This window comes from Tenrec ecaudatus, chromosome 7, assembly GCF_050624435.1.
Source record: "Tenrec ecaudatus isolate mTenEca1 chromosome 7, mTenEca1.hap1, whole genome shotgun sequence".
Classification (NCBI taxonomy): domain Eukaryota; kingdom Metazoa; phylum Chordata; class Mammalia; order Afrosoricida; family Tenrecidae; genus Tenrec; species Tenrec ecaudatus.
The window spans coordinates 137,240,462-137,267,928 of NC_134536.1; the positions used below are offsets into that span (position 1 = coordinate 137,240,462).

Sequence of the window (27,467 nt, forward strand, 5' to 3'; positions counted from 1 at the left end):
CTGTCCCGGCCCGCGGGACGTTCACCGTGGGTCCTGGGGGGAGAGAGTGGGAATTGGGGGGTACAAGAGGCACGGAGAATGAGGACAAGACAATATCCTGATCAAGTCCTGTTTTAATGAACAGCTTATAAGGGCCAGCCAAGGGGGAGAGCCTCAGCCGCACATGCAGATTAGGCTACCTTGGCAACAGGCCAATCAGGGAGTTCAGGGGAGCGTGCCCTGCCCATGAGTCAGTAAGGGCTTACAGTCTTCAATTAGGTACGCAGAGGAGTGGCATGTACACTTCTACAACTTGGTCATAGTGATAATGACACAAATTCATAAATTTACTAAAATCACTGAAGTTTCCAAGTACAGTGGGTTAATTTTGTGATACATAGATGATATCTCAATAGACCTGCTAATATAATCTTCATTAAACAGTTTTTCAAAGCCAAAACAAACAAACAAAAACTCAACATAAGAAAAACCTAACACTGTCAAGTGAGGAGACTCATAGCCACCTTATAGCACAGCTAGAATTGCTCCCACGAGTTTCCTAGACTGTAACTCTTTTTTTTTTTAAAATTTTAACAATTTATTAGGGGCTCATACAATTCTTATCACAGTTCATACATATACATACATCAATTGTATAAAGCACATCTGTACAGTCCCTGCCCTAATCATTTTTTTCTCCTCTTTTCTTTTTTCACATTTTATTAGGGACCCATACAACTCTTATCACCATCCATACATATACATACATCAATTGTATAAAGCACATCCATACATTCCCTGCCCCAATCATTCTCAAGGCATTTGCTCTCCACTTAAGCCCCTTGCATCAGGTCCTCTCCTTTTTTTCCCCTCCCTCCCCACTCCCCCCTCCCTCATCTGCCCTTGGTAATTTATACCTCGTTATTTTGTCATATCTTGCCCTATCCGGAGTCTCCCTTCCCCCCTTCTCTGCTATCCCTCTCCCAGGGAAGAGGTCACATGTGGATCCTTGTAATCAGTTCCCCCTTTCCAACCCACTCACCCTCCACTCTCCCAGCATCGCCCCTCACACCCTTGGTCCTGAAGGTATCATCCACCCTGGATTCCCTGTACCTCCAGCCCTCATATGCACCAGTGCACAGCCTCTGTCCTATCCAGGCCTGCAAGGTAGAATTCGGATCATGGTAGTTGGGCGGAGGAAGCATCCAGGATCTGGGGGAAAGCTGTGTTCCCCATCGGTACTACCTCGCACCCTAATTAACCCATCTCCTCTCCTAAACCCCTCTATGAGGGGATCTCCATTGGCCGACACTTGGGCCTTGGGTCTCCACTCTGCACTTCCCCCTTCATTTAATATGGTATATATATACATATACACACACTTATATCGTTGTTGTTTTTTTGCATGATGCCTTATACCTGGTTCCTTGGAACCTCGTGATCGCACTGGCCGGTGTGCTTCTTCCATGTGGGCTTTTTTGCTTCTGAGCTAGATGGCCGCTTGTTCACCCTCAAGCCTTTAAGACCCCAGACACTATCTCTTTTGATAGCCGGGCACCATCAGCTTTCTTCACCACATTTGCTTATGCACCCATTTGTCTTCAGCGATCCTATCATGGAGGTGTGCAGTCAATGATATGATTTTTTGTTCTTTGATGCCTGGTAACTGATCCCCCTGGGACCACTCGATCACACAGGCTGGTGTGTTCTTCCATGTGGACTTTGTTGCTTCTGAGCTAGATGGCCGCTTGTTTATCTTCAAGCCTTTAAGACCCCAGTCACTATCTCTTTTGATAGCCGGGCACCATCAGCTTTCTTCACCACATTTACTTGTTCACCCACTTTGGCTCCAGCCGTTGTGTCGGGAGAGTGAGCGTCATAGAGTTCCAATTTAATAAAAGAAAGTATTCATGCATTGAGGGAGTGTTTGAGTAGAGGCCCAAGGTCCTTCCGCCACCTTAATACTTGACCTATAAATATAGACACATAGATCTATTTCCCCATCCTCCTATATATATTTGCATGTACATGTCTTTGTCTAGACCTCCATGAATGCCCTTTGACTCCTAGCTCTTTCCTCCATCTCCCTTGACTTTCCTCCTGCCCTACTACCATGCTTCATCACCACCTGGGCTAGAGTATACCTCTTCTCTAAGCAACCTTACCCTTGATCATTTCCCACCATGCCTGCCGCTCCCCCTTCTCTACCATTTGGGGTCCCATGTTTTCCCCTTGTCCCTGGGTTTGTTAACACCACTTCCGTACCCCCCCACCCCCCCACCCCAAGTACCCCCGGAACTATCGGTCCCGTTGTTTTTCCTCCAGATAGTTCATCCAGCCTGTCCTATTCAGACAGACCTGTGGAGTCACTAACATGCACGAAAACAAGACAGAGGAAAACAAAGCAACAGTATACAACCAGACAAGAAAACAACAAAAACAAACCATTGACAAAGAACAGAACAAAACAGTTCACAAGAGAAAAGCTTGTAGTTAGTTCAGGGATCGTTTGCTGGCCCTTAGGAGCGTTTTCCAGTCCAGTCTGTTGGGGCACCACGCCCTGGCCCCAAAGTCCACTTTCAGCATTCCCTGGGGACCTTGCCACTCCATTCCCTGCTGTTCCGCTGCACTCCCCCAGTGATTTGCCTCGGTGTGGTGGGATCAGGTCAGGTGCAATTCCCACACTGTGTCTCCGGTGCTGTCCCCTGTATCGCCCTTAGTCACTGAGGGGCATCATGTCTCATAGTAGGGCCAGCCATGTTGTTCTCTCTGTGGACTGGCTGCTCTACTCAGGAACATCATCATCGTGGCCTGGTGGGCCAGGCTGTGCTCCACTCTCTCCTCCTGCCCCTTCATCTGCTCCCGTGTGCTCTGATCAGATATGTCCATCTCCCAGAGCTGCAGAGTCAATGTCCTTTGGAACAAATTCTTTTCGGGGAAGGGCAGGAATCCACTTAATTTATGGTGCTGGGGCCAGCCTCCCAGACCTCTCCACTGGTTCCCTCCTCCACGCCGGGATATTGCATTCACACCTTGCGACACTGGGTTGAAGTCTGGTCCCACTTTCCCTATAGAGATATAAACAATACCCTCCCATTGGGTGGATTAATGCCCCCTGACCCCACTACCCTTTTCTTCCTTGTATTCATCCTTTTGTTTTCCTTTCCCCACCTCCTCCACCATTGTCTACCATGTACATCCCTGGTTTTGGTCTGGGACTGTAACTCTTTACCAGAGTAGAATGCCCCATCTTTCTTCTGAGTTTCAGGGCCAGATCTTCAAGGCCAAATGCCTCAAAAATATATCCAGAGTACTATCTAATTATGTATATGTTGTTGCTAGAGGTGAGTGAATTGGTTCGGACTCATAGCCACCTGCACCATCCTCACCATTGTGATGTTGGAGCCCATTGTCATTCCACCTTGTCAAGAGTCCTTTTTTTTTTTTCTTTCTGTCCCTCCAGTTTACCAGCTGTGATGTCTTTTTCCTTAGGACTTGTCTCTCCTGATATCATGTACAAAGTACCTGAAAACAGTCTCACTAGCCTGGCTTCTAAAGAGCAATCTGGTCATGTGTACTCTTTCTGGGACAGATTTGCTTGTTCCTCTGGCCGTCTGGGCACTATAATTCAGATGAGTTAATTCTTCTCATGTCTTCTTTATTCATTGTCCAGCTTTCACTTGCATATGAGGTGACTGAAAGCACCATGGCTTGGCACAGGTGCACCTTAGTTCTCAAAGTAACATCTTTGCTCTATGTAACACTTTTTGCTCGATTTAACACTTCTTGTGCAGATTTCCCCAATGCTGTATCTTGTCAAGTCAATAAACAAATGAACAAGAATCCAACAGAAAGGTGGACACGGGATATAAACTCCTTACAGAAGAGATAGGTAAATGATTAATAAACAAAATATATGCTCAAATTCACCAATATTTAGAAAAATACAAACTCAGCAAAGAGGTGAAATAGCTATCGCCACAAATTAGCAAACATACTACTTTGTTTGTTGTTTGATTTGGATCACAGATTTTGAAGAATCTTTGGGAACAGAATCTTTATTGTTATTAGGATCATTAATGGGTGCTAGGTTGGAAGTAGCTATTAAAACTCAAGATGTGAATAGAACATGATTGACAGCAACAAAAATCCACTCTTGAAAAATATCAGCATGGAGCAAGGTCAGGTGAATCAGGTGGTTTTTGAGCACAAGTGTATGAACTTTGTTGATATTATTGACCATTTGGTAAGTTGATGGGCATCCACAACGAGGTTTATTATTAATTGACATTTCCCATCTTTTTTGAAATGAAAAATCCACTCATACACTTGAGTTTTTCCTATAGCGCTCTTCTTGTAAGCTGTGTTCAACATCACAACAGTTTCTGCCACATTTTTTTATGAGTAGGAAACAAAATTTCATAGTTACAGACTGTTCTCTTAAGTTGGCCATCACAAAGGAAGAGGTTCTAGCAAAACTGCTCTTATGAAAAATTAATTGTGACCAAAGGAAACCTTCCCACTGGGTGCACTAACTCAGAGTGAGTTGCTTGATGCTTTCGCCTAGCAGGAAAATGCGTACTACAGAAACTCCGCCAGGTGAAGCTTTTTCCTGTTTTACGGTGGATGGGGTGGGGTGCCCTCTCATATACAGACCTTTAAATGAATTCACTAGCACAACCAACAAGGACAGGAAAAAAACTTATCAGCCACAGTGCCAGCGAGAATGTAGAAAGTTAAAAGGGCCATCACTGCCTCCTTAAGAACAAATATGTAAATGAAATGAACAAACTGGAGAAAAAAAACAAAGTCTCAAAGACTTCAGACAGCTATACATTCTTTTTTTTGAAGTGCCTCTGGGTTGGATAAAACTGACAACCTTGTGGTTAATAGTTCAATGCTTAACCATGAAAGCCACCCAGAGACTGGGACAGCTATAGATTCAAACAAATCTAACCGAAGATGGTCAAGTTCTGACTCCAGGAGACTGGTGGGGGTGACCAGCTAAGTTCTTGATGTTCACAATAAAATGACATTAGTAATCCAAGGAATAAATGCCAATGATGCTTTGAAATATTCTCTGTGGCTTTGTAGTACCGTCATGGTACCTTAACACAGAAGCTTGCCTTTGGGAGGCGGATGGGTTTTTGATAAGTGGGTACAGGCTGAAAAAGAGACTTGTGCACATCTAGAACACAGATTCAAATAACCATGTCAATTAAATACCTCGCATTCTTTCTCCTGGTCTGCCAAGTCCAATTCTCTACTCCCTGAACCTAGGAAATAAAGCAATTGGTAAAGATGAGATTTTGGTATACAGCTAGGTTGCAGACACCACCTTAGCCCGAATCCCATTAAAATACGTCCACTTTGGGTGACCCTGCCTCCAGACTAAGAATTGACAACACCGAAGGACTCAGCTCCCCACTTTGGAGGAACAGCTGCTGAAAGCCTTATGACTAGATTTGAAACACCACGAAGATCTAATGAATGGAAGCGGAGCATAGAAACAATTGTGAGGATGGTGCAGGACCTTGTGGTGTTTCCTTCTGCGCTCAGTGATTCAAACCACTCATCAACCCACCCCATCGTTGAGCCAAACCTTTAAATATTTATGAATAGTTATATACGAGGACCTCAATTGGGTGGCAACAGGACTAGTAATATGATGCACCCTTCCAGTCTAATGATGATGAAGAGTAGCTTAAAAAAATCATTTGGTCAAGCTATGGAGCAGGTGTCTCATGACTGAACGCGGTTCCCTATCTACGCCAACCTGTAACTATGTTCATGCACTGGGGCCCGGGACACGCATGATGACGTGGAATATTGTTTGGTACTGAGGAGTTGAAATGGAACATATTAGATGACAGTCTGTGCCATTCATAGAGTGAAGGTTCCCAGGCTTTTATTCTCTATATTCCCTTGATCTCAGATATTATCTGATCTCAGAAAAATGGATACTTTTCATTCCTGGGCTTTTGATTTAGGCAGGACTACGTTTTAATGCTACTATTCTGATGAATTCGAATGACTAGCTTGGGCCTTTTAAAAGCCCTACTTCTTAATCTTCTACCTATTTACGAATTCATTCGGCAAATATTTACTGTGGGCCCTGAACTATTCAAGGTGCTAAAGAATTAGTAGTTCAGAAAAAGAAACTCCATTATGATGAGTAAATATGCATCATGTCTGGAAGTGCTACTTGGTGAGAGAAAAATAATCAGTGCACGATGATAAAAATTTCCCTCAAGTTATCCAAAGACAGGCCTCAGGTGGGGTCACGTACTTTTTCACAGTGTCCCTCTTCCCATCACAGGGGCTTCTGCATCACTAACAGGGAGGGTCCAGAGTTAAAAGCATTTCTTGGTCTTTGAAAACTGACCAGGAATCCCCCACAGATGCATGAAAAAGTTCACATGTTCCCACCTCAAACAACACTAAGCGCTTAGATACTCACTCCCCGTTCTGCGTCATGACTGCAAAATGTGGCTTCCTACCTCTCCTCTCAACCACATCTTGCTCCTTTCCGTGAAAGGAAGTCGTCAGATGTTGCTCTTACCACATATTAATCATTCCATCCCACCTCCATTTTTTCCCCAAGACCTGGCACCAAAGGTTCTCAGTAAATAGATCTGCTGGAGACAAATGACGCTGCTTCCCTCTCTATTCTCATTGGTTAAAAAAAAAAAAAAAGGTCGCTGATGGGATGGGGATTTCCAGTAATACGTTCCTTTCTTAAAAGACATCAGTGCCAAAAATTGAAATGCCTTTTCAAAATGGAGTTAGGTTGAGCAAGAGTTGGGGTTTGAAGACTGAATTTGTGGATCCTGAAAAGAGATAAAGGCATTTCTTCAAAAAAAAAACAAAAAAAAAAAACAGGGTCAGGGGACCTTTCTCTGCCAAGGGCCATTTGGGTCTTTAGAAGCATCATTCTAGGGTCTACAAAATAATCAACTTCAAAATTAGTCTGCTATATTTGGCCAAACTCTTAATTAATCCACCCCTTCTGGGATGCCTGAAACTGCTGTTCTTGGCGAGGTGTGTGATGTGATTTCTCCGGCCTTCCCTCCCACCCTTGACCTTGAATGAAATTTCATTTCTTGTTCTTGGACATTTCTGTTGCTCTCATCAACGCGCACCATGTTCCCTTTCTCCTTTTCGTGAATCTTATGGCCTCACACAGTGCAGACTCCAGTCTTTAAATGTTAACATATTCGGAAGTTGAGACAACATTTGAAAAATGTGTTCCCTTTTTCCAGCTAATCAGCCTGCCAGTTTGTGTTCCCATTGGACTTTATGAACAGACTGATTGCACTGTAATTGTGAAAGGGTGAGGATATACCTTTCACACGATCCATTTTATATCTAATAATTTAAGCTACTTAGCACAAGTTCTGGAAACATTAATCAATTTGTGTCATGTCGTTGGCCCTTTGAAGAAAACTTGCATAAGAGAAAGAAACACGTTTTAATCCATTTCCATTCCCCAAAGAGAGTAAGAAATTTTGATTTTTGAAGTTATGATGTTGTTTCCCTATCCCCATGATCGCATACCAAAGTGGGGGGTGAAATGTTATTTTAAAAGTTGTTATGAAGATCAATGGAGTTAACTGAAAATGCCTAAAGTGATTGATTTCATTTCCAAAATGTGGTCCCTGCACTTTTCCATGATAACCAGCAGGTGGCAAGCTGAATCTCCATCAGTCTGCCTCTTGTCAACCTTTTCCCCAACCTTTTGTGGAAGAGATGAATTTTCTGCTGCAGTTTCCTTTCTGTTTAATTCTGGGTGGAGGCTTTCCAATGACGTCTGGAAAGGGATAAGCAACCTTATTCTGAGGACCCAACAATCATCCAAACCAAACTTCAAAACGGGGAGCATTCTTTTTCTTTCTTTTAAAAACATTTTATTGGGAGCTCTTATCACAACCCATCCATCCATCCATTGTGTCAAGCACATTTGTACATATGTTTCCATCATCATTTTCATAATACTTTCTACTTGAGCCCTTGGTAGCAGCTTATTTCTCCTCCCAACCCTCCCTCCCTCATAAACCCTCGATAATTTATTTAATTTTTTTTCATGTCTTACACAGACTGCAGTCTCCTTCCACCCACTTTTCTATTGTCTGTCTGTCAGGGGAAGCCAGCCCCTAACACATCATCACGGGTCCGGTACGTGCAATTGTACAGCAATAATAAGTAAAGATTATAGTAAAGTTACAGAGAGCATGAGAGATAGAAGAGAAATATTGAAATAAATGGAGTCAGACACAATTCATGGTAGCATGCTCACCTCAGTCCCGCTTGGTGGTCCATGTGGAGGGAGAGAGAGAGTCTTTAATGCTAGCCCAGGCTTTTATATTCTCTGGGGACATGCAAGCCCCCTAATTACAGGTGAAGACATACGTCACAGGAAGGGGTGGTGCTATAGGTGATACAGTAATGGGAGGGGGTGATCTGGGGGTATCCACGCAATAGGAAGAGGAGGGACTGGGGGTATACATGTGGCAAGATGGACGGATCCTAGATACAGCATGACAGCCTAACTTTGGACATCACAGAGCTGGTTTGGCCTGTTCCCTGGCTCAACTGATAGAGACCATTATCAGTAGGGTGTGAATTCCACCTACAGGAACCAAGGTAATGGTTGCAGGCCTTAGGGAGAAGTAAGTAATCCACTGTCTCCAGCAGCAGGGTGGTGCAGGGAGACAGCAGTCTGGCAGGACTACCTTCAGGGAAGATGTCTGTAAACATCTAACCTCACCCCACTTCTGCTCCCCTGGGAGAGGGTTCTATGTAGATCATTGTGATCAGTTCTGTGGGAGCATTCTTGACCATCCACAGAGCCTTGTCCTATTTCTTCGCATTAACTCCAGGCATTTGAACATGTCTTCACTACTTAGTTCATTACATACTCCTTTGTTATATTCTCACAGACAGAAACAGACTCAGGTTAGTACAGATGCTTTAGAATTATTTGCTGGAGACAAATGATGCTACTTTAATGGTTGGTTATAAAGCAAGGAAGTTGATAAGTAATGAAGATTTTCATAAGTCGTTTGTCCAGCAAATTGATCATCTTCATCATAAAAGATAAGGGATCAGGCTGGAGAGTCAACATGACATTGGAGGATGGAGTCTTTGACTGCTACAGCTAAAAAAAAAAAAAGACAGCTGTAAGACACTGCATTTCCCCCCTACTGATTTCATAGTAGTGCCTCACATAATTTTTGGAAGATAGAAGAAATTCAGTGATATAAAATGATTCTAAAATAATAAAACCAACTCCCAAACCAAACTGAATGCCATTGAGTTGATGCCAACTCATAGCCATCCGGTAGGACAGGGTCGAACTCCCCCTGTGGGGTTCTGAGACTGTAACCATTTATAGGAGTAAAAGCTTGTCTTTCCCCTCAGAGCAGCTGATGGTTTCAAGCAACTTACCTTGTGATGAGCACATCCAAATGTATATTAAAAAAACAAAAAAACCCACTGAATTTATTTAGTCATCTACCACAGAAATATTTATTTTTATCATTTTATTGGGGGCTTGTACAGCTCTTACCACCATCCATACATATATCCATTGTGTCAAGCACAATTGTACATATCTTGTCATCATTTTTTCCTCCCTCACGAACCCTTGATAATTTATAAATTAGTATTATTATTTCATGTCTTACACTGTCCAATGTCTCCCTTCACCCACTTTTTTGTACGTCCCCCTGGGAAGGGGTTATATGTGACAGTTTCCCTCTTTCTCCCCTCTTCCCCCAACTCCCCCTTACCCTCCTGGTATCTCTGCTCTCATTATTGGCCCTGAGGGGTTTATCTGTCCTGGATTCCCTGTGTTTTGAGCTCTTATCTGTGCCTGTGTACATGCTCTGGTCTAGCCGGATTTGTAAGGTAGAATTGGGGTCATGATAGTGGGGGGAAGGAAGCATTAAAGAACTAGAGGAAAGTTGTATGTTTCTTCGGTGCTATACTGCACCCTGACTGGCCGTCTCTTCCTTGTGACCCTTCTGTGAAGGGTTGTCCAATTGCGTACAGGTGGGCTTTGGGTCTCCACTCCGCACTGCCCCCCTCATTCACAATGATATGATTTTTTGTTCTGATGATGTCTGATACTTGATCCCATGGACACGCCATGATTGCACAGGCTGGTGTGCTTCTTCCATGTGGGCTTTGTTGCTTCTGAGCTAGATGGCTGCTTGTTTACTTTCAAGCCTTTAAGACCTCAGATGTGATATCTTTTGATAGCCGGGCACCATCAGCTTCACAGAAATATTTCTTGAGCCCTCGAAGTGTCCTTCACTCATTCCTCTGAGTCTTTAGTGAATGTTGTTGTTGTTGTTAGTTGCCATTGAGTCCCTTCTACTTACAGCAACCCTATTTACAACAGAAGAAGCCACTGCCTGGTCTTTCCCAGTGCTCCCAGCTGTTGTGATATTGAAGCCTATTGTTGCACTAATCCCTGTGCCAGTGCATCTCGTTGAGGGTCTTTCTCTTTGAGGGTCTTTCTCTTTGAGGCTGACTTTCCACTTTACCAATCATGTTGTCCGTTTCTGTGCATGAGATGCAGTCTCGAAATCCATGCTTCTAAGGAGCCTTCTGGTTGTCTTCCTTCCAAGACAGATTTACTTATTTTTCCAGAAGTCTATGGTGCTTTCGATATCCTTTGCCAATACAATAATTCAAATACATCGACTCTTCTTTGGTTTTCCTATGCAATGCCTAAATTTCACATGCATATGAAATGATTGAAGATGTCGTGGCTTGGGTCAGGTGCACCTTAGCCCTCAGAGTAACATCCTTGCTTCTGGACACTTTAAAGAGATCTTGTGCTACAGACGGACCTCTTGACTGCTGTTGCATGACGTGGACAATTTTTTTTTAATCCAAGAAAGATGAAATCCTTGACAACTCCCATCTTTTCTCCATTTATCACGCTGTTGCCTACTGATGCAGTGGTGAGGATTTTAACTTAATTTACATTGAGTTGCAGTCCATGTCTGACGCTGCAGTCCTTGATTGCCATCAGCAAGTGCTCCATCAATCCTGTGCTGCATTTCTGCTTTTGTTTCTTAAAAAAAAAACCTTTTGTTGAGAATTGAGCAAAACCTGTGGAGCATATCAATCATCTTACAAGCAGCCATTCAGACGCTTGTCGTCTCATCTCACTCAGTGCAATCGCGTACCTGCGCGTATCTCATTTCCTCTGTGTTTTTGGTTTTCCTTTTTCCCTCTGAACTTTGTCTTCAGGTGAACACTGCCTTGTTGGTTGTGTATCATTGATGACTCTAAAGTATGCGTACCTACCTAGCACTATCACTCTCCTAATAGAGCTATTATTTAACGAAAACTGGAGCCCTCAGGGGAAGTTCATTTCAGGACTTGAAGGGTGAAGGGGTATAATCTTGTGGTTTTCACCAGTTTATGTCTGACCAATAAGCCTGCTTTCGGCAAATTGTGTGGAATGCAGTCTTGAATCTATCATGGTAAACCACTTAACCTAGCGATGTAATACAAAGTCAAGTCAAAAGATGTCATAGATCAATCAAGGACTCAGAGTCCGGCTTTGGCACAAGTCTATTTTAGAGTTGTCCGGAGCCATGAGGCCCGGCCATTACTTGGAATTTATTAGCCTGAGCTCTGGGCATTCTTCTACCCCAGCCTACGTGACAGAGCACTGCAGCTGTAAAGCTTGAGCAAACAAGGGGTGATGCTCTTTAGATAAGCACCCTTGTCCTGCATCCCCTTGATTGGGCAAAAGATCCGTCCTCCCCTGTGCTTGATTTGCATATACATGCTACTCTTCAGCGTACCTAATTGAAGACTGTAAGCCCTTACTGACTCACGGGCAGGGTGCGCTCCCCTGGACTCCCTGATTGGTCTGTTGCCAAGGTAGCCTAATTTGCATGTGTGGCGGAGGCTTCCCCCCCTTTGCTGGCCATTATAAGCTGTGACTCTTTGTTCATTAAAACAGGACTTGATCAGGATATTGTCTTGTCCTCATTCTCCATGCCTCTTGTACCCCCGCAATTCCCACTCTCTCCTCCAGGATCCACGTTGAATGTCCCGCGGGACGGGACATTAGAGTAATTAATGCTTATATGGGAAAGGGTTCAGTTCCTTGCTTTCAATTCCCATTACGATTTTTTTTCTTCACTTAACTGAAGATACATCTTTGAAACCGGTTTTACTGGCATATGTGTTAGTCTGGGTAGACTAGAGAAAACAAATCCACAGAAACTCATATGTATAAGAGTTTTATATAAAGGATAACAAAAGGAAATTGAAAGTAGTCACTTGTTTAACCTGACTGTAAAGTTGTCTCAAGCTCTCTTTGTGTTTAATTGGCTAGGCTCTCCTGATACTGCCATTGTGTTTCTCTGAATTTGTCACAGAGAATGGAAAGAAGAGAGGCTATCGGAGAGGAGTAGAGCTTGGGCCCTTTTTGTTTTCCGTATAACAATCGCTTCTCAGCTGCTTATGTGTGTGTGTTGGACTGAAAACAGTCCTCATAGCCTATTGGCCTCTGCTATAGGCATAGATACAGAAATGAGCCTTGTTTTTATGAAACTTGAAGATAAAGGCAATACGTCAAGGAAGTGTGAAAGGATACTATGATGTAAACTCTGAAGAAGATGTGTCAGAGCGGTGAGGCAGAGAGTACTGCAGTCAGACTACTGCAGTTCAGGGGATGAAGGGACCCTTCCTGAGAATGGGACATTTAGAAGATCGCCATGTGACAATCTCAGGGACCATTGCTGCAGGGAGAGGGACCTCCAGGAGAAACATCTCAATGGGATAGGATGTTGGCTGTGTTTAGGGTGAAAGAGAAGGTTAGAGTGCATGGAGCGTAGTGAGTTACTGACGCAAGATGAGGTTGGAAAGGGAGACATGAGCTAAGTCACTTAAGGCCTGATAGTCATGGTGAGATATTGGAATTTATTTGAAGAGATAATTGGAGGGCTATATGGAGAAGTTATTTATAGCAGTTAATTATTTTTCCTGTCTTCTAGGTAGAGAATGGATCGTAGGGTTCACAAATGGAGACCGGGACCATTCAGGAACTTATAGACTCCTCCAGGGAAGTCATACTTGTAGCTTTATTCAATGTTGTCATGAAAAAGACAGAGAACAGTGATGACTTATCCGTGTAGAAAGTCAATCTCATGTGATTTCGTCTTCAACAAATAGGTGTGTGAACAGGAGTGGTGGTGAAGCAGGTCATTCTTGTTTGGTCTGCACCTACAGGGGGAATGCTTTCAATTTTCCCCTTTTGAGACTAAGGTAGGTCTTTGGTTTTGTATGCATGATTTTAATTATGTTGATAAGTGTCCCTTCTAATTCCATTTTGTTGAGTGCTCTGATCTGTTAGGGTCTCGTCCAGCGAGACCCTCATGCGATGACCCGGAGGGGCAACGAACCTGGATGGGAAAAAGACACAGAGACATGGGGCAAGACAAGTGCTGATCAAGCCCATTTATTTTGCCAAAACTCGGGGTATATATTCACAACAGAGAAGGAAGTGGGAGGCACATATTCCAATGAAGCACACTGTGTAACAACCAATCAGCTACATGTTCCTAATAAGGTTCAAAGGGTGCGCAACAGTACTCAAAGACGTCCGTGGTGACGTCCGCATGCAATTTAAGGCTTACTGGGTGAACTTATCACTATGTTCCTAATATGGTATATCTGCAGTTCAATGGGTGCTCAGTACTTTGACTAATGGCAACAAGGTCAGTTATCGCAACTGCCCATGCTACTGAGCATGTAGCTTGGAATGTGGGGGCGAAGTTGGTCAGGAAACAAAGCCTTGCTGTTAGAAAGCGGCCAGGTTTCTGCTACGTGTCTGAGGCCAGGGTCTTAATGGCTATCGGCTCCCAAAACTTATCAGGCCTGGGTGTTAGATTTTGTCAAATGCCTTCTACTGGAGTGTTGGTTCAATCCTGTGGTTCTTTGTTTTATTTATGTGGTGAATTATGCTTATGGTTTTCTGAATGTGAAATTATCCTGAAATACCTCATAGGAATCCCATTTGGTTTGGATGTGTGTGTGTGTGTGTGCGCGCGCACATGCTTCGTATGTTGTTGCCCTCCATTGGCTAGGATTTTGTTAAGAATTTTTGCATCTAAGTTTATGAAGACAATTGGTCTAAGATGTTCTATTCTGGTGGTATCTTTGCCTGGTTTTGTTTTCAGAATTATGCTCATGGAGTCTGTTCAAATTTTCTACTTTTGGATTAGTTTAAGAAGTTGTATGTTCGTAGAATTTTGTCCATGTATTGTAGGTTTTCAAATGTGTTGGAATACAGTTTTCATGATATTCTGTTATTATCCTTATTGTTGTGATACTTCCCATTCATTTTATCTTATTTGCATCTTCTCTTTCTTTTCCTTTGTTGGCTTAACCAGTGGCTTGTCAATTTTATTAGTCCTTTAAAAGAACCAATTTCTAGACTTGTTAATTTTTTCTATAGTTCTGCTGTTTTGTTTCATGTATTTCTACTTTAGTCTTTATAATTTATTTTCTTATAGTGACTGTAGGCTTATTTTATGGCTATTTTTCTTTTTTTAACTGCTATTTTTCTAATTGTTGGAGTGATTGAATTAAGGTGTAGATTCTGGTTCTTCTTTTTGATGTGTGTCTTTCTTGCTACTATTTGCTCTGTGAACACTTCTTCCCCCGTGTCCCACTGGTTTTGGTATGTCAGGCCTTCATTCTCATTTGACTCAAGGAATTTAAAGCTTTTTTTTCTTCTATCGCTCAGTAATTTCTAAGCAGGATGTTATTCAGTTTTTGTGATTAGAGCACTCAGCTGCTAATATAAAGTCATTATCTTGAACCTACTAGGAGAAAAGTGTGGCAAATTATTGATGTTGTGTGCTTTGATGTTAATTAAGACTCATAGTGACCCTATATGACTCTATAGAACATCCCCCACAGGTTTCCTAGGCTACGATTTTTATGAGAGAGGATCTCTGGGTCTTTTCACCTAATTCACCACAGACATGAAACAAAAGAAAAGAACCACAGGCTCACACCTATTGACATGGCGGCTGGTGGATTCAAACCTCCAACTTCTCAGCTGTCAGTTAGTGCTTCACCATTCTGCCACTAGAATTGTTTTCATAAAGATTACAGCCTTGGAAACCCTCTGGGTTAAGGTGTCAATTTTGGTTCTTTCTTCTCTTTTGATGTGTATCTTTCTTGCTATAAATTGAAAGATTTACTCCTTTCTGACAGTCTAGATGTTAACTTTGCCTAGTAATTGTCCCCTTTTTGTTTTTATTGTGGTGAAATATATACCACAAAACACACTAACTTTACAGTTTCTGCAGATATAAACCAGTGCCATTGATTAGTGTTCACTTTGTGGAGGGAGAACTTGTAGAAATAGCATGTCTCTTGTTTGACTCCACAGTAGCTTTTTATACACTCACTAGACATTATGGGTGATTTATTTGTTTATATTTTAAGAATTCAGCCACAGTGCAGATATTTTCCCAGAAAAATAAATTTATTCTGCAGTGAGGTTTTCATCAGACCTAATATTGGCAAAATTGTTCGTGTAAGTTTCAAGTCTTTCATAATTAACATTGACTTTTGCCTCACAGACTCCTGAGATGGTTTTTACCAGTGGTTCTCCCCCGGGGACAGTCTTGTCCTTCAGGAGGCGCTTGGCAACGTCTGGGGACATTTTTGGTTGTCACAGCTGGGGAGTTGTACTGGTATCTCATGGGTAGAGACCAGGAATGCTCCTAAACACCATATGTTCCACAGCTGAGTTCCATTCCAACCCCCCACCCAGCCCCCAAAGAAGAATGCACAGTCAAAAAATATTTACTGGGGCCTAGATTACAAACACTGCATTTAAAAGATCTAAATGAACAAGTTATACATACGCACACCTTCCGACCCACTTTCTCATGGTCTATTTTTCGCTTGTTTCCCTTCTAGAATGCTAGGAACTTTATCAATTTATTACTGTATTCATTTAGTCGATGCCGTCTCAAGATCTTACCGTTACTTTTCTGCCTTATGCAATGTTCTCCAATGTTTCAGGAGTTCTTGGTTGTCATAGTCTGCTAATTTTCAATAACTTGCCTTAATACTGTGAAGTCATGGTGGCGATGATCACAAGGGTTTTTCCATTGTAATGTCTCCAACACCCCAGTAAGTCTGGATATAATAAAGGGGCTGGGTGGTGAGGTCAGGTTAGTATTGAACTTCTAACTATGAGGTCAGCAGTTCAAAACCACCATGTGCTCTGTGGGAGGGGGGAGATGAGTCAATCTGTGTCCTTAATTATGCACAGCCTCAGGCACCCTAGATCAAAGTCTACTCTATGAGTCAACATTGACTTGATGACAGTGGATATGTTTTAGTAATTCCTGATACTAATTCCTTTGAAACTGCAAGATTATTCTTTCAGTCTCTGCCCCCACCTCCCACCCCCACAGTTCATAGCTCAGCTAAATGTAAAGACAAAACCACAAACATATACAGAAACATCCTTGACTACTTGGCAGAGCAGAGCTCTGGGACACAGCAGACCCCGGACCTCATCAGTTCAGATTTGCCAAATAAGTTTTGGTAGCAAACTCAAGCATTGTTTTGTTTTGTTTTCTGAGCTCTTTGGATTTTGAAAGCTAGAGAAGGGGTAGGGGATCTGTATTGAATCATAGTTGTAATCTGCCTAAAACAAGTTTCCCATTTCCTATTTTGTAGCGGGAGCTCTGGTGGTGTAGTGGCTACTCATCGGGTTTCTGACTTGCAGGCTAGCAGACAGGGCTTCCTACTCTTGAGAAGAGTCACAGACTCAGACCTCACAAGAGCAGTTCCATCCTGTCCTACAGGGTCGCTGAGAGTTCACATCGACTCGATGGCTATGAGTTTTTGTTTCTTAAATTTACATTGAATACAAAATCAAGCTCCTAACATTATCTCCAGGCTTGTCACATGTGATTTCTCTAATCTACTCTCTTCTCCTTCCCCCTCACGCTCTGTGCATCAGGGAACTCTTATTCTGTTTTCTTGAAGGAATTCGAGTCTTACAAGCCTTGGCACACATTATTATTACCTTAACCTGAGATGTGCCCCTCTTTTAACCCCAACTCACCCCCAGCCCCACTTTTCCTTTAGCTCACCTCAGCTCAGTCCTTCATGCCATTTGTCTTAGGTCTCTAGTGTTGCTGAAGCAGAAACCCCACAGCAGGTGCCTTTAACAAACAGAAATGACACGTCTCACAAGAGGCTCACTGCCATCAGGTCAATGCCTACTCATAGCGACTCTATAAGGCAGTGGTTCTCAACCTTCCTAATGCCGCGACCCTTTCACACAGTTCCTCATGTGGTGGTGGCTCTCCGACCATAAAATGATTTTCGTGGCTACTTCATCACAGTCATTTTGCTACTGTGATGAATCGGGCGACTCCTGTGAAAGGGTTGTTCCAGAGGGGTCGTGACCCACAGGTTGAGAACCGTGGCATATGGTAAGGTAGAACTGTCCCTGTGCATTTCTTTTTTTTTTAAAAACGTTTTATTAGGGGCTCATACAACTCTTATCACAATCCATACATATACATACATCAATTGTATAAAGCACATCCATACATTCCCTGCCCCAATCATTCTCAAAGCATTTGCTCTCCACTTAAGCCCTTTGCATCAGGTCCTCTTTTTTTTCCCCCTCCCTCCCCGCTCCCCCCTCCCTCATGTGCCCTTGGTAATTTATACATAGTTATTTTGTCATATCTTGCCCTATCCCGGAGTCTCCCTTCCCCACCTTCTCTGCCGTCCCTCTCCCAGGGAGGAGGTCACATGTGGATCCTTGTAATCAGTTCCCCCTTTCCAACCCACTCACCCTACACTCTCCCAGCATCGCCCCTCACACCCTTGGTCCTGAAGGTATCATCCACCCTGGATTCCCTGTGCCTCTAGCCCTCATACCAGTGTACAACCTCTGCCCTATCCAGCCCTGCAAGGTAGAATTCGAATCATGGTAGTTGGGGGGAGGAAGCATCCAGGATCTGGGGGAAAGCTGTGTTCTTCATCAGTACTACCTCGCACCCTGACTGACCCATCTCCTCTCCTAAACCCCTCTATGAGGGGATCTCCATTGACCGACACTTGGGCCTTGGGTCTCCACTCTGCACTTCCCCCTTCATTCAATATGGTATATATATATATATATATATATATATATATATATATATATATATATATATATATATTCTTTTTTTTTGCATGATGCCTTATACCTGGTCCCTTGGGCACCTCGTGATAGCACTGGCTGGTGTGCTTCTTCCATGTGGGCTTTTTTGCTTCTGAGCTAGATGGCTGCTTGTTCACCTTCAAGCCTTTAGGACCCCAGACACTATCTCTTTTGATAGCCGAGCACCATCCACTTTCTTCGCCACATTTGCTATGCACCCATTTGTCTTCAGCGATCCTATCATGGAGGTGTGCAGCCAATGATATGATGATTTTTTGTTCTTTGATGCCTGATAACTGATTCCTTTGGGAACACTCAATCACCCAGGCTGGTGTGTTCTTCCGTGTGGGCTTTGTTGCTTCTGAGCTAGATGGCCGCTTGTTTATCTTCAAGCCTTTAAGACCCCAGTCACTATCTCTTTTGATAGCCGGGCACCATCAGCTTTCTTCACCACATTTACTTGTTCACCCACTTTGGCTTCAGCAGTTCTGTCGGGAAAGTGAGCATCATAGAGTTCCAATTTAATAAAAGAAAGTATTCATGTATTGAGGGAGTGCTTGAGTAGAGGCCCAAGGTCCTTCAGCCACCTTAATATTAACCCTATAAATGTAGACACTTAGATCTATTTCCCCATCCTCATATATATGTTTGCATGTACCTGTCTTTGTTTAGACCTCCATAAATGCCCCTTGACTCCCAGCTCCTTCCTCCCTCTCCCTTGACTTTCCTCCTGCCCCACTACCATGCTCCGTCCCCACCTGGGCTACAGCTATACCTCTTCTCTACGCAACCTTACCCTTGATCGTTCCCTACCAGGCCTGCCACTCCCCCCTCACTACCATTTTGGGTCCCATGTTGTTCCCTTGTCCCTGTGTTTATTAACACCACTACCTTACCCTCCTCTCCTTCCCGCACCCGGAGCTGGCTGTCCCCCCGGAACTGTCTGTCCCATTGTTTTCCCTCCAGATAGTTCATCCAGCCTGTCCTATTCAGACAGACCTGTGGAGACACTAACATGCAGGAAAACAAGACAGAGGTAAACAAAGCAACAGTATGCAACTAGGCAACAAAACAACAAAAACAAACCACTGACAAAGAACAAAACAAAACACTTCACAAAAGAAAGGCTTGTAGTTAGTTCAAGGATCGTTTGCTGGCCCTTAGGAGTGTTTTCCAGTCCAGTCTGTTGGGGCACCATGCCCTGGCCCCAAAGTCCACTTTCAGCATTCCCTGGGGACCTTGCCACTCCATTCCTTTGCTGTTCCACTGCACTCCCCAGTGCTTTGCCTCGGTGTGGTGGGATCAGGTCAGGTGCAATTCCCACACTGTGTCTCCAGTGCTGTCCCCTGTAGTGCCCTTAGTCACTGAGGAGCATCATGTCTCATAGTGGGGCCAGCCATGTTGTTCTCTCTGTGGACTGGCTGCTCTACTCAGGAACATCATCCTCATGGCCTGGTGGGCCAGGCTGTGTTCCACTGTCTCCTCCTGCCTTTCATCTGCTCCCGTGTGCTCTGATCAGATATGTCCATGTCCCGGAGCTGCAGAATCAATGTCGTCCTTTGAAACAAATTCTTTTTGGGGGAGGGGCAGGAATCCACTTAATTTTTGGTGCTGGGGCCAGCCTCCCAGATCCCCTGTGCATTTCTTAGCCTGTATTCTTTACAGAGTAGAAAGGCAGGCCTTTCTCCCGCACAGGAGCCTAGAGGTCTGAATTCACAGAAAGGCCCCAGGAGGAGGCTGAGTTCTGGAGCTGCATCTTTGTCTCTTCAGAACTTCTGTTCCTTGCGGATGTCCTTGTGGCTTGGCCTCTGTTCCTCCATCTGCATGCCCAATCCTGGGCTGCTTAAGCGGCGCCTTTTCTGTAGATTGACTGAAAGCACCCAGAACGGTAATTAGACGCCTTTAGCACAGCAAAGGGAACTCATGCTCAGAGGCGATGATGGCCACAGGCATAGGAATAGGGATTTACAACACATTTGGGGGTGCGTGGGGGTGCAGAATTCAGTCCGTGCCACTTCTCGGACTCTCCTGCTCAGGCACCCTAAGGCCACTGAGATCACATGACCATCCTCTTACAGAGCTCCACAGCTTTCCTTTCGGACTGTCCCTTACCTGTAGCAGCTCATATGTGTATGGCTTGTTTGTCTACCGATTTCCCTGAAGTTGAGCCTCCCTTGGTGGGCGGAAGGGAGAAATCTGATTTTCCCCTTGGGATTCCCAGGGCTGGCACAGGGTCAGGACTAGTGTCACACAAGTGTCTACCGAATGGAGAAGGCAGGAAGGGTTGGGGGGAGCAGGAGAAGCTTGTGAGGTGACAGGAGGGGCTGCAGGGAAAGGCGGTATAGATCCCAGGACGGGGACAGATTCCCCTACAGATTCCACGTGGAGTCTGCGGCACGTGTCTGAGCAGGAGAGGGTCCCCCGGGCCCCTGGGTAGGCGGGGTGGTCCCCCCTCCCCCGCGCTGGTGGGGGTGGGGTAGGGGAGCCCCTTGGAGTCTGTGCCTGCTGCCTCAGCCAGGGCACTTGGCTGATGGGCTTGGCGGGGGTGGGGGTGGGGTGGAAAGCTCTCGGGAGTGGGGCGCGGGGTGGGGGGGTGGCGCTAACAGTTTGTCTCTGTCCCTGCAGCACATTTCCTGCGTCAAGCCAAGTCTGAGTGTCATTTCACCAACGGGACGGAGCGCGCGCGGTTTCTGGAGAGGCATATTTATAACCTGGAGGAGTTTATGCGTTTTGACAGCGACGTGGGGGCGTTTGTGGCGGTGACAGAGATGGGGCGGCAGGACGTCAAGCACTGGAGCCCCCAAAAGGACCTCTTGGACCACCAACGAAGTCTGGTGGACACCCTGTGCAGAGCGAACTACCAGGGGATGGAGAGCTTCACCGCGCAAAGGCGGGGTGAGCCGGAGTGCGGAAGAGTGCATGTGGATGGGTGCGGGGTTGGGGGGGGGTCCTGGGGGCTAGTTTTTCTGGTGGGGGGCACAAAGGAAGGAAGGATGTGGGTTTAGGGGTGTGGGTGCAGGAGAGCACCTTCAGGGAGCCCTTGGGGCCACAGTGGGGAGGGCTGAGAGGAGGAGGGGGTGGGTGGAGCTGCAGTGAAGGGGCCTGAGGAGGGGAACACCCTGGGTGGGGTGGGAAGGATATTTAAAGCATCCACCTGCTAACCTCCAGGTGAGCGGTTGGAAACCACCAGCCGCTTTGAGGGAGAGAAAGGAGGTTTTCTAGTGACATAAGGCACCACAGCGGTGGAAACCCACAGGGGCAGTTCTACCTGCCCCGCAGGGGCACTATGAGTCCACGTCCCCTGGATGACAAGGAGTGGTCTGGCTTTGGCATTTGGCGGTTGGGGAAGGTGTAGCGGGGACAGAAAGGAAAGTGCTCATTGGGGATGGTGTGAGGTTAGTCACAAACCGCTCTGACCAGGTCCCTTCCCAAACACGAAACTCCAGACATGCAAACGCTGTTGTCTGCGGCTGTGTCACACTGAGAAAAAATGCTGGGCTGTTGCAAGACCGAACCAGCGAAGGAAATTCTAAGGTCCCTCTGATTCTTTCGAAGTTTCTTTAAAGTCTGTATTTCCTGCGATATTTGTTGTTTTCTAAATGCATGTATGCTTACGTAGTTGAAATAATTACGAAGCTAGCTATTTTGAAGTATACTTTTATCAACATACTGATGTTGCTACTATAGAAGCGTGCTCTAACTCCCGCCATGGAGTTGATGCCCAGGAGAACTACCCTTTCGGATTTCCGAAATGATAACTCTTCCCGGGGGTGGAAAGCCCCGTCTTTCTCCCAGAAGCCTCATAGCAGTACTTAGCTCCTTGCACGCTAGTGCTTGTTCAGTAGTAACCCCGTTTCTCTTAGAGCCGTTGTGAGGAGCCTTTCATTTCCGGTGAAATTTTTTCTCTTTATAGTTTGAGGATCACTTTGGTTTGATTTCTGGGGCTCTTAAACATGTTCAAACCTATTTATTGGCTCGGTGTAACCACTGCACTAAGGATTATGTATTGGCTGTTCTCTCTGGGGTCCTCCGGTGCTGTTGTTTTCAGGAAATAGGTGATCTATAAAGCTTACGACGCTATTGCGAATAACTGCTTCAACATTTATTCAATTGGTGGTTGACAGTTTGATTCTTGTTAAGACTTTCTTTCTTTTCCTTTCCTTTTTTTAAAAAAATCATTTCATTGGGGGGCGGGGGGGGTGTCTTCCAGCTCTTATCACAATCCATACATTCATCCGTCCATTGTATCAAGCGCATTTGTGCATATGTTGCCATCATCATTTTCAACACATTTTATTTCTACTTGAGCCCTTGGTATCAGCTCATTCTGGTCCCTCCACTGTTATTGAGAATTCAAACACTTTTATTAAATGAAGGGGATAAAGATGGGGCTACCTACTCCGCTAAAGAGTGACAGCCTCGGAAACCCACAGGGGCCGTTCTACCCCGTCCTACGGGGCTGCTCTGAGGGCCGTTCTACCCCGTCCTACGGGGCTGCTCTGGGGGCCGTTCTACCCCGTCCTACGGGGCTGCTCTGGGGGCCGTTCTACCCCGTCCTACGGGGCTGCTCGGGGGGCCGTTCTACCCCGTCCTACGGGGCTGCTCTGGGGGCCGTTCTAACCCGTCCTACGGGGCTGCTCTGGGTCGGGATCGACTCGATGGCCGTGAGTTTGGTTTGGTTTATTAAATGAAACACATCGCAGACTTATTAGTAGTGATTTACTATCCATCTTCAACCCATCATTTTGTGCTACAGGGTACCTCAGAGATAGCGGGGTTCAGTTTCAGACCACTGCAATTAAGGGCACACTTTTTTTCAAAGCACCTAAAATGACCTGCACCCTTTCTGGTCATGTATTAAATGTGCAGTATCGTCACAAAAAGGCTTGAAATACTGTGAGAATCACCATCCTGTGCCAGAGAGGCACGAAGTGAAGCCCATGATGCTGGGGAGGTGGTGCAACAGACCTGCTGGTCACGGGGCTGCCAGTGACCTTCTATTTGAAACAAAAAACAATACCTGTGAAGGGCTATAAAGCAAAACACAACAGACTAAGTATGACTGCATTATGATCATGTCGTCTCCCACGTTTCTCCTTAAAAGCAACAATATTTCCGGAGGGTCTGCTGGAGTTAGGGCTTGCCCCAGTCATTAAGTATATATCACCATTTAAAAAGTACATATTAGAACAAGCCCCAGACCCCACCCTGACCTCCAATGTCAGTATTGAAAGAGAGACACTTGTCAAAGAGTAACGATTCTACATAGGTTTGTTTTGAAACAGGAGAAGAATCAATCAGAGGAGAGTGCATATTAGATCTTCTTTTGACTGAATGACTTGCCTTATTTCTTTACCTCTCCTTCAGAGCGCATGTTCTCATTGGAAACTAACTCTCAGACAACATATCTGTGGTGGTAGAACATTTCTGTGGCTTTAACGGTGTGTGAGCTTCAAGAGAGCATTCTGGACTTTGTCCTTTTACCTGCCCGGCATCCTGCTGGTGTTCCTCTATCTACCCACCAGTACAACTCATGGTCATTGAGTCACTGCTGACTCATAGAGACCCCCTGTGGGTTTCTAAGACTGGAACTGTTTATAGGAGTGGAAAGTCCAGTCTTTCTCTCACGGAGCTGCCAGTGGTTTTGAACAGCCAACCATGAGTATCACAGCCCAAATGCATAACCACTATGCCATTGGGGCTCCTATATACCACTATACTACTTTGAAACACATTTTCTGTCCAGGAAAACAAGGATACTAACTAGTTAGCATATATTGAAAGCTAAGTTCCAGCCCAGTCACTGTTCTGTTGTTGTTGTTGTGTGTGTGTGTGCATTTTATTTGCATCGATTTGCACATAAGCTAAGAGATGCTTTACTATTATTATCCCTGAGAAAGCTGAGGCATGGGAATTTTTAAAACCTCTCTCAGTTCATGAGGGAAGAGACAGAGACTGCTGTGAACCCCATCATCCTGCCACTAAAAATCACTTCAGCAGTGAATAATTATTCCAATGATCAAAAACTCCAAAATTTAACTCAAAATTCTCAAATCTAATTGGGTCCACGTTGGAAGGATTACATCCAAGGCCTGTGACACGCTGACTTGGATGTCCAAATGCATGAACGGGCCTCAAAGACTGGGGCCCGGGTTTGAAGAGAAACATAGGAGCAGTCAAGCAAGACTTCCTCTGTCTCCCTCACTGATCTCTCTGCCTTTTCTCTCCTAGTGGAGCCTGTGGTGAGTGTGTATCCTGCCAAGACTCAGCCCCTACAGCACCACAACCTCCTGGTGTGCTCTGTGAATGGTTTCTATCCAGGCCACATTGAAGTCACATGGTTCCGCAATGGCCAGGAAGAGAAGGCTGGGGTTGTTTCCACAGGCCTGATCCAGAATGGAGACTGGACCTTCCAGATGCTGGAGATGCTGGAAGTCACTCCTCAGAGTGGAGAGGTTTACAGCTGCCGAGTGGAGCACCCGAGCCTGACCAGCCCCGTCACAGTGGAGTGGAGTGAGCAGCTCTATCTGACCTCATACCCTTCTCACTCACCGAGGAGCGGGACTAGGCCTATCCCTGAGTGTCAGATTTCTCTTCTTCCCACGCCACATTTTCATTCTCCTTTCCTTTAGTGCAGGTCACTGAGGGTACCTCTGTGACAGCTTCCAGAAGTACTGAATTCCCTGGGGAGAAAGGTATGCTGGCAAGCAGAAAAGAGGTGGTCTTTCTTTAGAATCATCTCACAATGTCACCCTCTTGGCCCTGGGTATCAAGAGCTGATCCTCAAGGTCTGCTTCAAGGGCTGATCTTGTACTTCCGGTGATGTTTCTGAAGCTGTCTAGATGTTCATTGTCATGTTACAGAGGAGCTTCCCGAGGGGAGTGCAGCCTCATCTCTGCCTTTTCTTGGCTCTGACCCTCTAGACAAGCCACTTAACCTCTCTGAGTTCCAGGCTTTTCACCCAGCAGGCGTTGTTGTCAAACCTTGGATCAGACTGTGACATTTAGCAAGTCCAGTGCCTGAGCCTTGGGTCTATTTAACGTGTATTTGAAAATTTTTTTTTCTCCAGGAGTGACTCATTTTTCTAGTTTACATAATAGAATTCTTTCCCATTTCTCAAAGGCTCTGAATCTCAAGGTCTCTGCTCTAGAAGGTAAATTTGGGGTAAAAATAAAAATCACTGAAACTGGCCTTTCCTCCTAGGAGCACGATCTGTGTCTGCCCAGAGCAAGATGCTGAGCGGCATCGGGGGCTTTGTCCTGGGTCTGCTCTTCCTTGGGGCGGAGCTGTTCATCTCTTTAAGGAAACAGACAGGTGAGGACGCTGGATTTCTCTGTGGGGAGAAATATACTTTTGTTCACATTAGTCTTCTGTCTAGTGGAGACCCTGTGGTGTAGTGTGTTGTGCATTGGGATGCTAATGGCAGTTCGAACCTACCCTCTGCTCCTTGGGGGAAAGATGAGGCTATCTCCTTCCGTGAAGACTTACAACCTCAAAACCCTCCTATTGGGCTGCTATGAATCAGAAGTGACTAGACAGCAGTTTGGGGATTTTTTGGTTCGTTTTAAAATTTTTTGGATGACTTTGTACACAACTTTTGCTTTTTGGTCCAGTTTAGGATTTGGAACATCCAGCAATAAAGCGCTGCTAGCTGTTTTGTCAACATGGAGATGATAACATTCCTGTGAATGGAGAACTTTGGTCACAAGCCTGGGGGAAAGAAACACGGAGCCACTCAGGGTAATAATACGCTGGACTTGTGTGTCCCAATCCTCAGAGAGTACAGGCTCTCCAACCCTGCTCGCTCTCTGCATTGTGTGGTAGTGGGTTACCATTTTAAAAAAATCTCCAGTGGGAATTGTAGAATTGAGGACATGGGATGCGTGGACAGGTTTGCTTATATATTTGCCATAGACATCTATCTTCCTCGGGATTTCTAATGCACTTTAAACATCTTTTCGAATGGGGTTTCATTTCCTAGATTTGATAATAGACGTGAATGAACAGGAGAGTGAAACAGCTGCCTAGTGGCAGTGCCGTCAGGAAAGACGCTGGATTCGGACTCCTGATGAGGCAGCTTGTACTACAGCCCGTGCCTATAGGAGGACGATGCTTGAGAGAGCTGGCCAGTAAGTGGCTGGTAGAGTCAGGGTTTCAAGCAACGCTCGTTCCTCTTTAGGACCCTGAGGTGAAGCGCAGATGTCACACTCAACGCAGACCCTTCTTTTCCAGCTTCATCGCAGCTTCATCCACAGAGCGAGTGTTTCTCCAGGATCCGCCTCACTCCTGACTCAGTTGATCACCATTGGATCGTGGAGACTTACAGGCATTGCATTCGTTTTCCGTCCTTCTTCTGGCTGGGTGACTACAACATGAGAGAGCGGGAAGAAGTTGCTGGCAGACTTCGGTTCGGACGCAACCATGTCTCCCTACTTCTCCGGGACGCTTGAGCTGAGTGAAGATGGTGACCCGCACGGAAGAGCGTTCTGTCCAGCTGCTTGACGGCATGAAAATGCGTCATGCTTTGCTCTTGTTTGTCCATGCTTCTTCAGGACCTGGCTCACTTCCTGTACAGTGACCCCACGTTAATTGTCCTTCCTTCTGGAGGGATGTCCTTTCCCCGGCCCTTCGGTTTGGCCTGGTGGTTCCAGTGTTGCCGATTGTATCGGGGTTCGTTTTTCTCCAGTTCCCTTCTTATTTAACCCCTCCTCCTTATTGTGTATCCCTGCTCACCTTGTGCTCACATGACTCTGGGACCGTTTACTCGGTAAACTTGGGTTGAAAATCAGTTCTCTCTTACAACTCCACGAAAAAGAAGTTGAAAGAAAGGAAAATTACAATACGGTAATTCACTTCACGGAGATTCCTGAATGTTGGCTCAGATGTGGATCTGGAAGATGCCCTTGTTTCCTTGCCTTCTTTTTATTGGCTTTTCTTTGTTCTTCAAGGAATGTCACCCAGTGCATGGTGCTCTCCCACATCTTTGCACTCTCCCCAATACAAATACGCACCATGGTCCCCAGGAGGGAGACAAGCCAAAACCAAACTCACTGCCATCGAGTTTGTTGACTACGGCTCCTGGCAGCCCTTAGGAACAGGGTAGGCATGCCCCTGCGGGTGTCTAAGACTGCAGTTTTTATGGAAGCACAAGCCTCATCTTTTCCCTTGAAACAGCTGGTGGTTTCAAGCTGTTGGCCTTTTGATTAGCAGCCCAGCGTGTAACCACTAGGCCACCAGGCCTCCCTAGATGGGAAGCAAT

At 45.2% G+C, this 27,467-nt stretch overlaps 1 protein-coding gene across 1 annotated transcript; it reads left to right on the plus strand.

The window, feature by feature from the left end:
* Positions 1-4,108: 4,108 nt before the first annotated feature.
* Positions 4,109-26,658, plus strand: LOC142452532 (H-2 class II histocompatibility antigen, E-S beta chain-like). Its single transcript, XM_075553811.1, has 5 exons — positions 4,109-4,225; positions 20,815-21,103; positions 24,440-24,721; positions 25,412-25,522; positions 26,441-26,658. Exons 1-5 carry the CDS (start codon positions 4,109-4,111, stop codon positions 26,656-26,658), a joined length of 1,017 nt encoding a protein of 338 aa, XP_075409926.1.
* The last annotated feature ends 809 nt before the right edge of the window (positions 26,659-27,467 follow it).

Bases quoted from the DNA above. Each gene is read 5' to 3' on its own strand.
- LOC142452532 (XM_075553811.1), top strand. From the start codon at position 4,109: ATGATTGACAGCAACAAAAATCCACTCTTGAAAAATATCAGCATGGAG. The intron at 4,226-20,814 runs GTAAGTTGATGG...TGGCGCTAACAG, and splicing joins TTGATATTATTGACCATTTG to TTTGTCTCTGTCCCTGCAGC. The intron at 21,104-24,439 runs GTGAGCCGGAGT...TTTCTCTCCTAG, and splicing joins CTTCACCGCGCAAAGGCGGG to TGGAGCCTGTGGTGAGTGTG.